General features: G+C 34.8%; 1 protein-coding gene across 1 annotated transcript in view; it reads left to right on the top strand.

Annotated features, from left to right (window-relative positions):
* The first annotated feature begins 2,493 nt into the window (after positions 1 to 2,493).
* Positions 2,494 to 15,171, top strand: part of Xirp2 (xin actin binding repeat containing 2) — a 107,137-nt gene continuing 94,459 nt past the window's right edge. Inside the window, 1 exon segment of the mRNA XM_037204845.1 lies at positions 2,494 to 2,591. Coding sequence (XP_037060740.1) covers positions 2,555 to 2,591 — 37 coding nt within the window. The 5' untranslated portion in view covers positions 2,494 to 2,554.

Raw genomic sequence — 15,171 nt, forward strand, 5'->3', positions numbered from 1 at the left:
TGCCATGAATGAGTATGTTTGAGTGGGTGTTGCTAACATCAAAAGAATGAAAACAGAAAATGCTGCCTGCATCCTAAGCATGGAGAATATCCCTCCGATGTAATGAATTATCCAGCTCCAAATGTTAATAGTGCCAAGGTTGACAAAATTTTCACTTACTTCCCATTTGACTAAGACCAGAAAGTCAAAATGTCTTTGGTGATCTGAAGGTCATCCAGCCTCATGTTTTCTGTCAGACTCCTGCCAACCACATTTCTATGCACTATAATTTCTCCTAAAGTCTTCTTCATTTGGAAAAGCTTCATTCATTCTTAAAAGATTGACGATATAGTATTTTCCCTGGGGATCTATTTGCATCACTTTCTCACTAGAATAATTCTTTTGAATTGTATAATTCTATGTATCTGTAGAAAGTTTAATGTGATTTATTGTACTTTGACACTTATCAGGATGGAAACCACAAATGTGGGTAGTATTTCTTTCTATTTTTTTTTTTATCTCAAGTAAAATAAAATTAAGATGATAGAGTTGTTGAACTTGAAATTTACTACTTAGTCCCAGAACTGGCAAGGGGCTTGGTAAGGGACCAGTAGCTACTCAGCAGCCCATGGTTGGCTTGGCTCAAAACTCTTCATTGTCAAGTGTTTCATTTTTTTTTCAAATAGGCATTTATGCACTTATTTAAGCACATGGAGTTTTGCTCATAATAACTCAGGTAGATTTCAGTGCATAAAACAGATTAAAAGGGATTAATCCAGATCATTGCTTTGATTAGAGACAGCTCAGTACAATCTCGTCTAAGATAATTTTTTTACTATTTATCATGGCCCTGAAGAATATAGATCAGAATGACAGGGTATGGTGACTGAGACTCAGATGTAGGCCCGCTACATTAACATGTGAAATATCAATGGCATTCTTTAACCTCAGTGTATGACACAATCTAAATACCACAAATTCCAAATTGAAAATATCAGGAGTGTATAAATCACTTTCATCACTGACTTAAACAATGTCACCAAATCACATTTTTGGGTTTCTACATGAACTTAATATCATTCTTTCAAGTCATCAATCTCAGTCCATAGACCATGTTCATCTTTCAATCCTTTTTCAAATCATAACATTTTTTCTGATCAAGAATATCCTTTTGGGGTTATTCATTTTCATTTTGACATGGCTGGCATCTGCTTCAGCATTATGCATCAATACAAGCTCATAACATTTGGATATTTAATAATTCATGGAAGCACTATTATTAAGAGCAATGCTTTGAAAAATATAAACCTCTTTTCCTGGTTTCTTCTGTAAATGATTTAGTCCACTTAAAGGTCACATTAATAAAGCCTATATATTACATATTTTGGGAGTATTTAATAATGAAATAGCTGTTATATAGATATATGATTAGAAAACATACTAACACATTGTTTTTCCAGGTGTCTTGCTTTTCCTAACCATGGAATTAAAATTAAAAATTTATCTATCTGGGAAATGTTTTAAAAATTTCCAACTTGACTCTTCCAGGACAATGTTTTAAAAGTAAAGGGCAGTTAGAAAATTGTTTGAATGCCTATTGTTTAGAAATATAGCCACTATTTCAAACATTTAAAATTTATAAGTAGCTATTAAAATATTTTAAGTGTATTAATTGATTTAAATTATATAATTTTGTATTATTTTTAATAATCACATGGTTTCTAAATTACATAATTTAAAATTACATAATTTCTTGAACTGTCTTTATTCATTTCCCATCTTTTATAATATTAATTTAAGTTATTTAGTATTATGGGCTTGGTATGTTTGCTTATATTACTCAATATATAAAATGTGGAATGCTAGACTCTATGTTTAAATATTTTTGCCTTTTTCTTTGAGAATCTTTTATCACTGCTACTTGATTACTATCTGAAAGAAGCAATTTCATAATCTTTCTGAACTGACAAACTGTACTCACTATATGGTGGCTGAATGTGTTTGTAATTTGGGAGCTCTGTAATTGCTAAGATTATCATTATAGGGTGAGCATGACATTAAAAAAACTCATTTCCTTCTGTCTTTAGCATATAATTTTGATATATGGCTATTTTCTGAAAGTCTCTCATTGACATTTCTCAGACCCAGGAAGTTGCATCTATTAACATATATTACGCTGTATTGTGACCCTTATTTTCACTTTATGAGAAGGAGAGAACACATACATAAAAGAAAAGCTAATTCAGAAGTGGAACCCAGGGCAGAGAAGTAACTAAGCGTCAGATGTGTGTTTGCAGTTCTTGGCAAAGTTATCAAAATTTTCCCCAAAGCATATTGGAAAACATCACTCATGCTACAAATCCCTCTTTCCCTCATTCCTGCTTTCTAAACCTCTGAAAACCACAGCTGTTCCCCACTGATAGCTTTTAAAATGTATGCCTTTAATGTTTCCTAACAGGAAGTGGAAATTGGACGAAGTCTGTGTTCACCAACATTTAGGAGTCAACCTGAGAGCCAGGCAGATGATTCTGCGAAAGATTCAGACCTGACAAGTGAAGAAACATCTCTGCACAAGATGTCACCCAAGAGTGGCCATAGCCACAGTGTTGAAGGTTAGCACAAATATCTTGATATGTTTTCTGATATTCAACTCTGCAAAATGAGAGCTTGATAAAGGAGATATAAAAGTGTTTCAAATAAAATTTATCAAGAAAAATGATGAAAACATAGAATTAAAACATAACTTAGGGATAAGCCGCACTATATGCTTATGCTTCAATATCCATTGAAATGTATTTTTCAAGTCAACATTTTATTTTCAATATTAGGCTTTGAAACCATGAATTTTACCATTATCTGGCTTTTCCTTTTGTGAAAATATAAAAATCATATTTTTTTTTCCTCTGGGCTATAAAAAGGTAAAATATATGTAACTGTCAGTGCAAATAAAACAGTAAATAACAATGTCCTGAGTATCTTTTCCAGACAACTAGATTAAATATGCCTAATGAACTTGGAATAAAAAGAGAGATGACATTGTCACATTGTAGGAGAAAAACACATAAATTTGGTAAATGATTTACAAATGCTATTAAATATTAGTAGCTCATATGTTAGCAATTGAACTACTAATATATTTTTAACAATGATAATAATTTATTTAAAAGTACAGTTGTCATTTTCAGTTATGATGAGATTTGTTCGGGATTTTTTCAGCCTTAAATCTATAATCCGCAGTAATCCATACTGTGGGTTTTATGCTAGTTATTGAAAAATCCTAATTATATTTGCTTTGAGTCTGACAACTGGAATATGTATAGCAAACTGTCACATTTCCAGCTCCCATGAACAACAGAGACTAGTCTATGGAATGTTCCACTTTATAGTTTGGGGAAAGCTTGACAGTCTTTGCTTGAAAGCCTTTCTCTTTAAAAAATGTTTTTTGTTTTTGTGGGTCACTCTATAAGCATCATCTAGAATGCTATTAGAGATGCAGAATTCTTGGGTACACAATAGTCCTACACGATCTTGAGTGGTTCTCGTACACATTAAATCTTAAAAAGCTGTATTCTGTGACAGTACAGGCTGATCTTTAGGGTAATTTACATATGGCTCAGCCCATTATGTTTCCATTTAGTTTAAGTATGTAACTTAGAGTGGGCAGTGGGTGTGGGAAGAGTAAAGGGAGGTTTGTTAATGATGGATGGGTCTTTAAATGCATACAAATCGGTATCTCCATCTCTATTCATTTTAAGTTCATTTTGGTATACCCAAGTGATATCCTAATTCAATTAAATATCAACCTTTAAGACTTTCCTCCTAGTATATTTAGCCTGTGATTAAACTTAATCTGCACTAGGTTGAATGCAAGTGAAAGACAAGAAAAATAGATTAGCAAAGGTTCAAAAAGGAAGCTTTGGGTAGTGGGGCGGGTTCTGCTATTGCTAGCCTATGGAGATATTAGCATGGGAGGGAAAACTGAGGCTGACTGGTGATGGAAATTATGAGACGGTCAACTCTGTCAACTCTGCTCACTCCATCTGCTCACCATTGTGTTCTTCACTTCCCAAGCAAAGGCTTTCAGTAATTTCATGATTTTATAACCTTAGAGATGGCACTATGCAGGGTTTTATTTGTTGTCAAGCATGACAAATTTGCTTTTTAGTATATTTGATTAGTTCTTCAAGGATTTCATATAAGATGTTTGGTCCCTGTCCTGCAATTCCTGCCAGATCCACTCTCCTTCCTACCATACCCAGCTTGTGTCCTTTCTTTTCTATTCTTTTTTTCTTTTTTTGATCCCATGAAGTCAATTTGCGCTGCCTAAATATTCTTGGATGTGTGGCCTTCTGCTAGAGTGTAGTTAACTTTCTAGAGGCTACACTCTTAAAAGAATCTCCATGCCCCAGAAGCTGTCAGTTGCCAATAGCTATCTATCTAGGAGTGGTACTTCAGGCCCAGTTCCCTCGCCATGCTGGGGTTTGAGATCATAACAAGTTTTGTGTTAAAATTTCAAATATATTGAAATATCAAGAACTAAACATTAAAACCCAAAGAGTTTAAAATGTAATAAGAGTAAACACTGATAATTTTGATTTTATTTTATTGGTTTTACTATTTTTAGAATAAAGAACTTTCTTTCATTATGACTTCCTTTGAATACTTCCCTGGTGTCTATAAATCTGACTCTGATGTCATAGTTATAAATTGTTTTAATATTTAATTCATTTTACATTGATTAGCACTACTAAGATGCACAAAACCTACACGATTAGAGTCTATAGTCAATGCTTCCCTGATGTAAAGAGTTGTTTTATTCCAAGCACATAAACATATTTGCCTGAATAGTATGAAAATGGACACTTTCCAGAGTTTGACTGTGTGACTTACTCTAAAGCAGCTGTTTTCAACCTGGGGCTTGCAACCCTTTGTGGCTCAAACAACCCTCTTACAGGGGTCACATGTCAGATATCCTGCATATCAAATATTTACCTTATGAGTCATAACAGTAGAAAAATTAAAGTAGAAATTAAATAATTTTATGGTGGGGGTCACTACAACATGAGGAACTGTATTAAAGAGGCACAACATTAGGAAGGCTGAGAACCACTGCTCTAATGTGTTCAGAAACTATTTAAGCATGTAAGTAATTAGGCATAAAGATATCATGGTTAAATCAGTACTTATTATTCTTTCATAAACTTTTGTAATTTTAGTTGCATAATTATATGCATATATGCGTATACTTGCAACACAAGAATGATATTGAATACCTGTAACTTACAGTTTTAAATTTTAGTAAACAATTACATTAATAACTCCATCACAGAATGATCAGTGCTTGTTGGATTAATTCCAAACATCTGCAGGTCCTGAGAAGCACAGATATGTACTTACTTATTCATACCCTCAATTTCTATGCTTAATAATATCCTCCTGGATTTCTAGCATGTATTTCATTTCCTTCACTGTCTGTTCAGTTTGTTCCACTTTCCTCACTTATGAACTAAGGCGAAGCAAAGCGTTTGTGTTGGTACATTCTGTTAACACTTTCTCTGAGGCAGACTCTATCAGCTAGTTTTTGTAATGCCTCTCAGAAGATTTAACAATATATTTTAAACATATAACTTGAAAAATCTGTAGTTTGATGAGTTTGGGCAATGATATAGATATGGGAGAAAAACAATTAGAATGAATTCTTTCAATTGTATAGAAATAACATGTATTTTCTTTTTATTTGTGAGATTATAATATAAACATTTTTCTCTTCCTTTCCTCCCTTCAAACTCTCCCATATATGCATACTTTCTCTCTTTCAAATTCATGGCATCTTTGGTTTTTAATTGTTGTTACATGCAAATATATAATATACTAAGTGTGTGTGTGTGTGTGTATAAATCCATACATGTATACAAACTTTTGTAATTATAATTACATAATTATATATAAGTATACTTATAACACAAGTGTGATATTGGATACATGATATCTTATAGTTTTAAATTTTAGTAAGCAATGTAATTGATAACTCCAGCCCAGAGTGACATATATGTATATTATGGGTTGTTCTTCTTTTGTGTGTGTGTGTGTGTGTGTGTGTGTGTGTGTGTGTGTGTATAAAACCTGATCAGTATACATAATATTATTCCTATACATGTTTTTAGAGCTCATCATTTGGTACTTGATAACCAATTGTGTGCTTTTCCCTGGGGAAGGTTATTTCTCTGACTCCCAGCATCCCTTCGTTGCCCCTAGTTCTTTTTGCAGGGTTAAGTTCTTTTGAGCTTTTGCTCCTATACACTTCGGTGTGTCTATTGGTGTCATTCTTGTCCAGCTCACATTTGGGAAGCCATTTTGGTGAGGCATTATGAGAGTAGCTTCTGATATTAATAGAAGATACAATCTCACAGCAAAATTCCTGGTCCTCTGGTTCTTAAATTCTTTCTATCCCCTCTTCTGCATGTCCCTGAGCCTTCAGTACAGGAGTGTAGATGAATTTCTAAAATGGTCTTATAAAATTAAAAAAAAAAAAAAACATGGAACCAGAAATTTGGGTTGAAGCCTTAGAGAGATCATGGAAATATGGAAAGCCACCAGCTAACCTCACCTTACCAGCTCCACAGCTTCCAAGGAGAGAGTGACTTCCTGTCTGCCCAGGCTTATATGCCTTGCCTTTCTGCCCTCCCATTGGCTCTTAGCCCAGCTACAGCATTTCCTCTTCCTACACAGCTCTGTCTCTGTCTGTCTGTCTGTATAGACCTCCAGGTCTCTATGGTTGGTACTGGGATAAAGGCCTGTGTCACTACACTTGGCTGTGTTCCCTAGTATGGCCTTGAACACATAGAGATCCTGCCTGATAAGGGATTAAGGGCATGTGCTGCCTGACTTCTTTGTTTATTTCGAATGGCTGGCATTTTCCCCTGATCTCCAGGTAAGCTTTATTTATTAACGCACAAATAAAATATCACCACATAGGAATATTTTCTAAATGTGTCTATTCATTAGAACTCTGCTCCACAATACTACATCTTGATTGCATGTGGCTTTCTGTAGTAGTCTCTGTCTGTTGGAAAGAGAAGAAAATTAAACATCTTTTTTTTTTTTGTTTTGTTTTGTTTTGTTTTGTTTTGTTTTTTGAGACAGGGTTTCTCTGTGTAGCTTTGCACCTTTTCCTGGAATTCACTTGGTGGTCCAGGCTGGCCTCGAACTCACAGAGATCCGCCCGGCTCTGCCTCCTGAGTTCTGGGATTAAAGGTGTGTGCCACCACCGCCCGGCTAATTAAACATCTTTAATAAAACTTTCTAAAACCCAAAGTGCTTCACATTTCAAATTTTCAAGTGACCAAACACACATTTATTGTTTACTTTTCTGTCTCTAATTAATGAACATAGTCAACAAATATATAGTACTATATTGAGTACTATATGATAGATACTATGAGGTCTGGAGAGATGGCTCAGCCATTAAAGGCTAGGCTCACAACCAAAAATATGATAGATACTATGCTATCTTTTATTTTTGTTTGACAATGTTATTGATTTACATAATGAATTTTCGCCCTTTTTATCCTCTAGTCAATCCCTCATGTCCCTCTGTCTCCTGCTGAAACCCTTCTGAAGAAATTTACCTCCTCCTCTGTCTTCTTTTCATGTATGACCCATTAACTTTAATTAGCATTTCTTACCTGAGTGTGGATATAAAGTTATTTTCTGGAGTAGGGGGAAATTATCCATGTCTCCAGGGTTGAATAAAATGTCATTCCTCTATCAACCATTATTGACAGCCAATAGCCCAGGGATGGGTAAAACTTCATGGATCCTTCTCCCATCCATTGAGTGCCACAGTTGCTTGATGTTCCCTGGGCATGTGGGAAAAATATCCCAATTCAGTCACCAATGAGAGCAAAGCAACAATTCCAACCAAGTGTATCTTAATGAAATAGTGACATTACTGGGTTTACTTATAGGAAAACATGAATGACTCAAAAAGCAGCATCACTAAAACCCACACCAGTACACATGAAGACTCACAAAGCTGAATCCCTGGAGTCCCTGTTCCAGTTTTCAGGCCTTTCCACCAAAGAGGTTCCTTTCTCCCATCCATGGTTTACTGCTTATTTAAATATAAGTTGGGGCCTCATTAGTCTTGTAAGTTCAGTGAGCTTTCTGAAACTTGTGAGTTTCATTCCCTTAAAGAGTCTTTAAAGTTTCCTTCTTTGATCTAGGCAGCAATATTTTAATTTGAAGGAAATATCTCCACAGCAGATACTACAAGTGGAAGATTCCACAACTAACCTCATGAAATCGTTGAAAATGCTTTGTAAAACTATTTTCAAAAGTGTGTATAAAAATGTCTATGAAACATAAAGACTTTTCTGCCTAAATTTTGGTCCTATATCTAGGATGTCTCATTATGTACTTGCAAATGTTTTAAAATCTTGGAGAATATTCCCTAATCCATAACACTTGCAGTCTCTAGAATTTCAACAAGGGTACATAAACTTTATTGTGATAATATAAAAATCTGTGTAGACTATCCTTTAGATGCCTTCAACTTGCAAGTGGAACAGTACATAGTGCAAGTCTAAAAACTAAAATTTTATCTGTCTATATGTAGAACAAAAATGATTCTATAGTTTTACTGGTAGAAGTGGGTAATGGTGGCATGCTCCCTGGGAGACTGACAGAAATGTATCACATGGGCCCAGACATTTTAGCCTAGCTTAAAAAATGTCAGAAAATGACCATTTAAGAGACAAATATTTATCAAACAAAACTCTCTAAATCAAATGATACTCCAAATAACATGGGTAATTAAATAATCCTTATCAAGCTTATATTATCTGGCATTATTTATATGACAATTGCTTGCTTTTTACTTTTATTATTTAAATCATAGTTTTAACTTTAATCTTCTAAATCATTGGTATGAAATGCTGACAGTTAAAATATATATTCAAAGCCACTAACTCGGGACTGTTTTTTACAAGCCTTGGGAATTACCTGCTGCATTTCTTTTTATTCTGCTTCATTACAGCTAAACTCATCTTTATTCCTATAATTGTCATTCATCTCTGAATGATTTTGCAAAATGAATACTTTGTTCTTGTCAATTTTATTCTACTTTTTAAATAGTGGGATTCTTCTAGATATTAATATTTCTAAGACATTTAAACAAAGGTTTTTATTTTGTATCTTGTTTTTCTTTTAAAAACATACATTTTATAGTAATGCTGATTAATAAAAATTTACTAAGCAATTATAAGAATAATGTTTTATTTCTTTGTTGGTGGTAACTGCTTGTCAAGTAGCTATGATGCCTTTGAAAAGTAGATCATACCCAGATCCCTTTATGAAACCTATTGACCTTCCTACTGAGAGTGCATGATCAGCATTGTTAGAGGTCAATGTATTTCCAAGGAACTCACTGTCCATCATCCCAAATGAAGTCAGTAAGGTGATAGTTATTCATCTCATTTCCTTTACATGAAAATGTGTGTTTAAAATTTGTATGCAGGACTCCTGGAGCTCGGCCTGGTGCTTTTCTCATGATGGGGAAACCTCCAGAGACAACCAAACCAAACTATTGGGAGCTCATAAATTTTAGACCAACAGCTGTGGAGCCTCTATGGGACTAGACTAAGCCCTCTGCATAAGCAAGACAGTTGTGTATCTTGGTCTGCTTAAGGGACCCCCTAGCAATAGGATTAGGATCCATCCCTGGTACATGAGCTGGCTTTTTGGAGCCCACTACCTATAGTGGGATGCCTTGCACAGCCTTGATGTAGGTGGAGAGGCCTGGTCCTGCCTCTGCTGAATGTACCAGGCTCTGCTGATTCCCCATGGGAAGCCTTACTTATCAGATGAGGGAATAGGGAATGGGTTGTGGGGAGTGGGGAGGCTGGTGGGTGGGAGAAGGAAAGAAAGAGAGATCTGTGGTTGATATATAAAATGAAAAAATATTGTATGCAGGTAAGTAGACAGAGAACTCATCAGTAACATGGATAAGTAAGTAGCAGCAATCCATATATTAAAATGCTGCTTTAAGTACTGCTGATGATAGTCTCTTCCCTATAGTCAAGAAGTCTAATTCTAAAGTCAAGAAAAGAGAGCTTTCTCTGAGTTCCATTTGCAAAGCACCAAAACCCAATGGCTTTATCATAGGAAGAAATACCCATTGTCAGCCTTTGCCTTTCTCTGTAGCACCAATTCTACAGCTTATTGACTTGATTATGTGACTCTGTGTGGATCAGAAAGGAAACCACTTCCTAAATACTGAAAATCAAAACAAAGTTAAATGAAAGTGAGTAGTAGGATATGTGAAAATTAATAGCCACACCTTTATTAAAAAGACTTCATTGGAAACATAAATAAATCAGACATGATAGAGTCATAGAGCAGCTTCAGGGGAAGACCACTGGCAACATTTGTTCAGCGCTGACTGATTTCTCTCCTCTCAAAAACACCCAGAGAACAGGCTTTGAGACACCATTTCTGAATATAGTGTATTTGATCCAACACCCACCCCATACTTGTTTCAGGATATGTTCCTTAACCCCTCAGCTTTTATTGAAAATCTCAGGTAGTTTCCTGTCTTTTAAAATCCACATCATATATATTTCAGTAAGAAAAATATTGTACATGGGTCATGCAAAGTAAAGATTATTGTTTTCTTATTAGTAATCACATTCAGTTGCTTTGCTTGGCCAATTGTGTTTATTTCCCTCTTTCCTTTTTTCCTTTTTGGTGGTTCTGAAGATGGAACCCAGGGTCCCAGGCATGCCAGACAGCAGTCTATAACCCAAGCCCTCTTAGTGCTTTCTTAAAATGGACTCACCAGAAGTTTTCACTAATTTCCCTATGTACTTTTTAGTCACTATCAGACATAGTCAGTGAGTAAATGCAAAGTTCAGAGTAAAATCATGGACCCAGTCAGAAGGAATAGCTGAGAGTTGGCTATTCCTAGCAATAGGTAATGAAAGGACTATTCATGAAGTATTCACATGGTAACTACAAGTCAGTACTTTGGAATGCTGGAAAGTGTCCACTGGTTAATAATCAAAACCCAGGAACTCATTCTGAGCATGTGCATGGTCATACTTAATTTTAAAGTATGATGCCATCACAACAGGGAACACCCATAAATATCTCTTGAAACCATTCATGCTTAAATTTACAAAAAGCTAAATATATTTTCAATATTCTAGTGGAAGAATATAAAAATTAAACATTTATTTCACAAAATGATTTAAGCATGGCATCACTTGTCCACTCACTGACCGCTCACTAAATAAACATTTTCAGTATCTATATATGCCAGGTACTGTGCTAGGTATTTGGAATATGAATGACTAAAACAGAAAATGAATAAAAGTAAACCCCCTTTTATATAACTTATATTTTAACAGTAGAGCAGACACAATGGATAATAGCAATAAGAAAAAATGATATATCAGAATGATAGTAATAAAAAGAAAGGAAGCTAGGAGCAAGGGGAAGAGGCAGCATTAAAATTAGGATGTGGTAATCAGACACAGTGAAAAATGACATTTCAGCAATGGCTTAAATAAAATATTTTGGTTTGTTCACTTAAAAAACAGGTGACTTCATATGTTGTTGAAAACAAATATACCCAGTGAAATTGGAAGAAAAGCCTGAGCAATCACTTCTAAAATCGGATTGAGTTTATTCTTGGGTTCTTTGCAGTCACTTGAGATTAGAGCAAACATACAGCTATAGGATCCTTATAGCAACCCCTATCCCCAGCGCCAAGTGTGGGAAACTCTTCCTTCCTTGGTTTTCAACTCTGCATCATGAACTATGGGGTATTGTTTAGTCCTGCCGTAGAATGAAGCCACTGAGCTAGGGCAGCACAGAGCAAGGATTTCAGTCTGAATCATCAAGCTGGCTGAAGACTTGGAAGCCACACTTGGGAACCACAGCAGGGTTGGTTATTCTAGGCATGCTTACATGGGAATTTCATTGCATAATAGTTTTGAAATTAGAATGTCAGTACAAAGGTGAAACTCAAGATGTCTGCATCTTAAAGTGAATTCATGACTCCATGTGATTACCCAGACTGGCGTGGTTTACGTGACTATCAGTGTTCCAAAATAACACAACAGAAGAGGTAATTGATCTACACAGAGAAGTGCAAGGAGAGATATTAATGATTCAAACCTAGCAAGATTAAGTTTAAGAGAAGAAATCATAAATAAAAGAAAGGAAGTCCAGTAATGAAGATTAGGAAATGTTAAAAAAAAAAAAAAATGCTACTCTGATGTAATTAGTTTTGAAAGGATGCAAAGTATGACATTGAAGGAGGGAAGGATGAATAATGAAGTAAAAACATACAAAAACACAAATTAAAGAAGGAATGTAAAAGTAACTAAAAGATAAGGTCTTTCTGCAAAGCTTTAGAGAAGCAGTTAGAATCCAGTTACTAAAAAATTGTGGTCACATTCTAGTGGTACACACCTGCAACTCCAGGTCTCAGGAAGTGTAGGCAAGAGGATCAGGAGGTAAGGTCATCCTCCTGCACTTCACGTGAAGATTGAGGCTATGCTGGGATAGAAAAGAAGGGGGAAAACATAAATGAAATGGAAAGAAAAAATATTATTAAAGACAAATAACAAGCACCAGCCATAAACTTAGCAAACATTTGAGTGTGTACTCTGAACCTGCCTCTTAGTACTGGGATGGTAAATATTTGCAGGCTGTATCCATGAGCAGTATATCTCTTAAGCAAACTTTCAAATGCATAGAAAACAAGTAGCAGATAATATACACCATGGAGGGCAATAGGAAGCACACTACTATGCCTGGACCCAGAGACATTTCAGGAGAATATTAACTGAGGAAAGGTACACTTGTCCTTGAAATGTGAGTGAGAGCCAGTGAAAAAGAGGAAGAAAGGATTTGTGAGGAGAAGAAGAAATAGGAAAAGGAAAAGAATTCTAGATACAGAGTGATGGAGGGACATCAAATACACGGAATTGGGAGAAATAGGAACCCTTCCATATGTCTCAGACTTAATGGCTCATTTCAATAAATATTCATGTATCCTAATGAGCTACAGCCAGGGTGGGCACTGGATTCTAAGCTGAAGGTGAAATAATTAAGGCTGAGGTTAATTATCCTCCACTTCTAAGTGAAGAATACGGAACTGAGTGAAATGAGAATTACTCTATCTTGAGATTTTTCTAAGTTGATCATAATGTACATTGACATATTTTAGTAATTTTTAAGAATTGGAGAGGACTATGTTGGCTATTTTTCATCATGGCTAAAAATGCTACTGCTGTAGAAACAGCCTTCAATCTGAGGCATTTCATATATAAAGAGTGGGAAAAAATTGTTACATGTGTTTGCTAATTAAAAATGTTGGTTTATAAATTCAATTGCAAAACTTTGAGGTTTTAAAAAGTATTTTCCAAAGTTAAGTCAGGTAGTTTATTTTAAATACCTATTTTCTCAATCAGTATATTAACATCTAGTATTTGATTTAAAAAAATCATGAGCACACAAATGATAGGGCATGAACCTTCCTTTGTGTGAAGTTACATTTACAAAGTCATGCACTTGTACATCTATAAATATGGGACAGAACTAAAATAATGTCCTATGAATAAATTCTGCATGTCATAGCTATGATTCTTCATTTAGAGTTTCCAAGATGATGAAACAGTGTATGAGCACTCAGAAGGGTACAGGAAGTCCTAAGCAGAAGCACTTAGAACTTCATGAACAATAGCACAACATCTCAATATTGCTGTGACAGGAAGCCATGTCCACAAACTTAACATCACCCTAAAAAAATGAATATCTTGTCAAATGGAATTGGAAACTTGTTCAGTTAGTAGTTTATTTGGCCTAATATTTCACTTCTTATTACCCGAGATAGTTTCGGACTGATTACTGGCTACATGTTTAATTCACAGAAACATGACAGGACCACCGATTTTTGTAATTATCGAGGAAGAACTTGACAAATCACCTTCAAACTCACTCTGTGTCAATGCTTCACAACACTAAGAATCGTTATTTCAATGTCTTCACTGGCCAGCCCTAATAATGCTGTATTTCTCTTTCAGAAGATAATATCACACTCTATAGTCCATGGCTTTACATGGTATTCAATATCGAGAAATAATAAATTTTAGTATCTCCTCCCAATTCCACATGGAATAATTTAGATTAAACTTTAGGAAAGGAATTAAAGGTCATATAACTATACATTTTAGTTAATAAATTTGAGAGTTCTGGTGAGTGTAAATAGATACTATGTTTTAAATTGAAAGGCCTTAACTTGATTTTTTTTTTTTTGCTAAATTTTGGTAATCCTTATCCTCACATATAGCAGCAAGCTATCTTATATTTATTTATTTTTGATATTTTATGATGATGCTATTCCATAGAGTGATCTATCTGTCCTGGTAAACCACTTCCAAATAGCTGTTTTTCTAACAGGAAGATAGTTAAAACTGTGGGAAATTCTGTTTTGAGTATTTGCAGGAATAAATCTTACTTAAAACAGTAAGTTGACATTGTTACTGTATTTTCAGGAAACAAATAGACAAAATCAAACCAAAATTTATAGCAATTTTAAAAGTAATCAAGAAGCTATAGTTTTCAACAGGCCAAGCTTTCAATCTCAAAATACACAAAAAAAATTAAAAGATTCACAGAATTACAAAAATTGTGTAGCAGAACAATCAAAATGTTTTAGATATATGTTTAATAAATATCAGTTCAAGCAATGGAAGCAAGCATATAAATTCCTCAAGGAGCATAACAAATCATTCTAATGTTTTGATCCCATGGTGATGGAAGCTAACAACGTGTTAGGATACCAACTCCCAACTTAAGGTTGTGCCAGAACCATCTGGAAGCCTGTTGTGTTCACTTCAATTTCTGACGATATAGAGTACTAGGTATTAAATTACATCCAAAACTGTGCATTTCTCTCAAGTCTAAGATGACAGTTTGCTGGCCTTGGCTAGTTTAAGAACTATTATTCAGGGCTATAAGGAAACTCTCAAGTATTTCAATTAGATGATCTCATACAGAGCATATAGTAATTAAATAAGAGAAAATGCTTACTATAAAATATATTTTCGATGCTTTAAAAATGTCTCTTTCCTGAAAATAACATGGCTCATACTTTCTGAAATTGTTATTAAGTACCAAAAT

This window comes from Peromyscus leucopus, chromosome 4, assembly GCF_004664715.2.
Source record: "Peromyscus leucopus breed LL Stock chromosome 4, UCI_PerLeu_2.1, whole genome shotgun sequence".
Classification (NCBI taxonomy): domain Eukaryota; kingdom Metazoa; phylum Chordata; class Mammalia; order Rodentia; family Cricetidae; genus Peromyscus; species Peromyscus leucopus.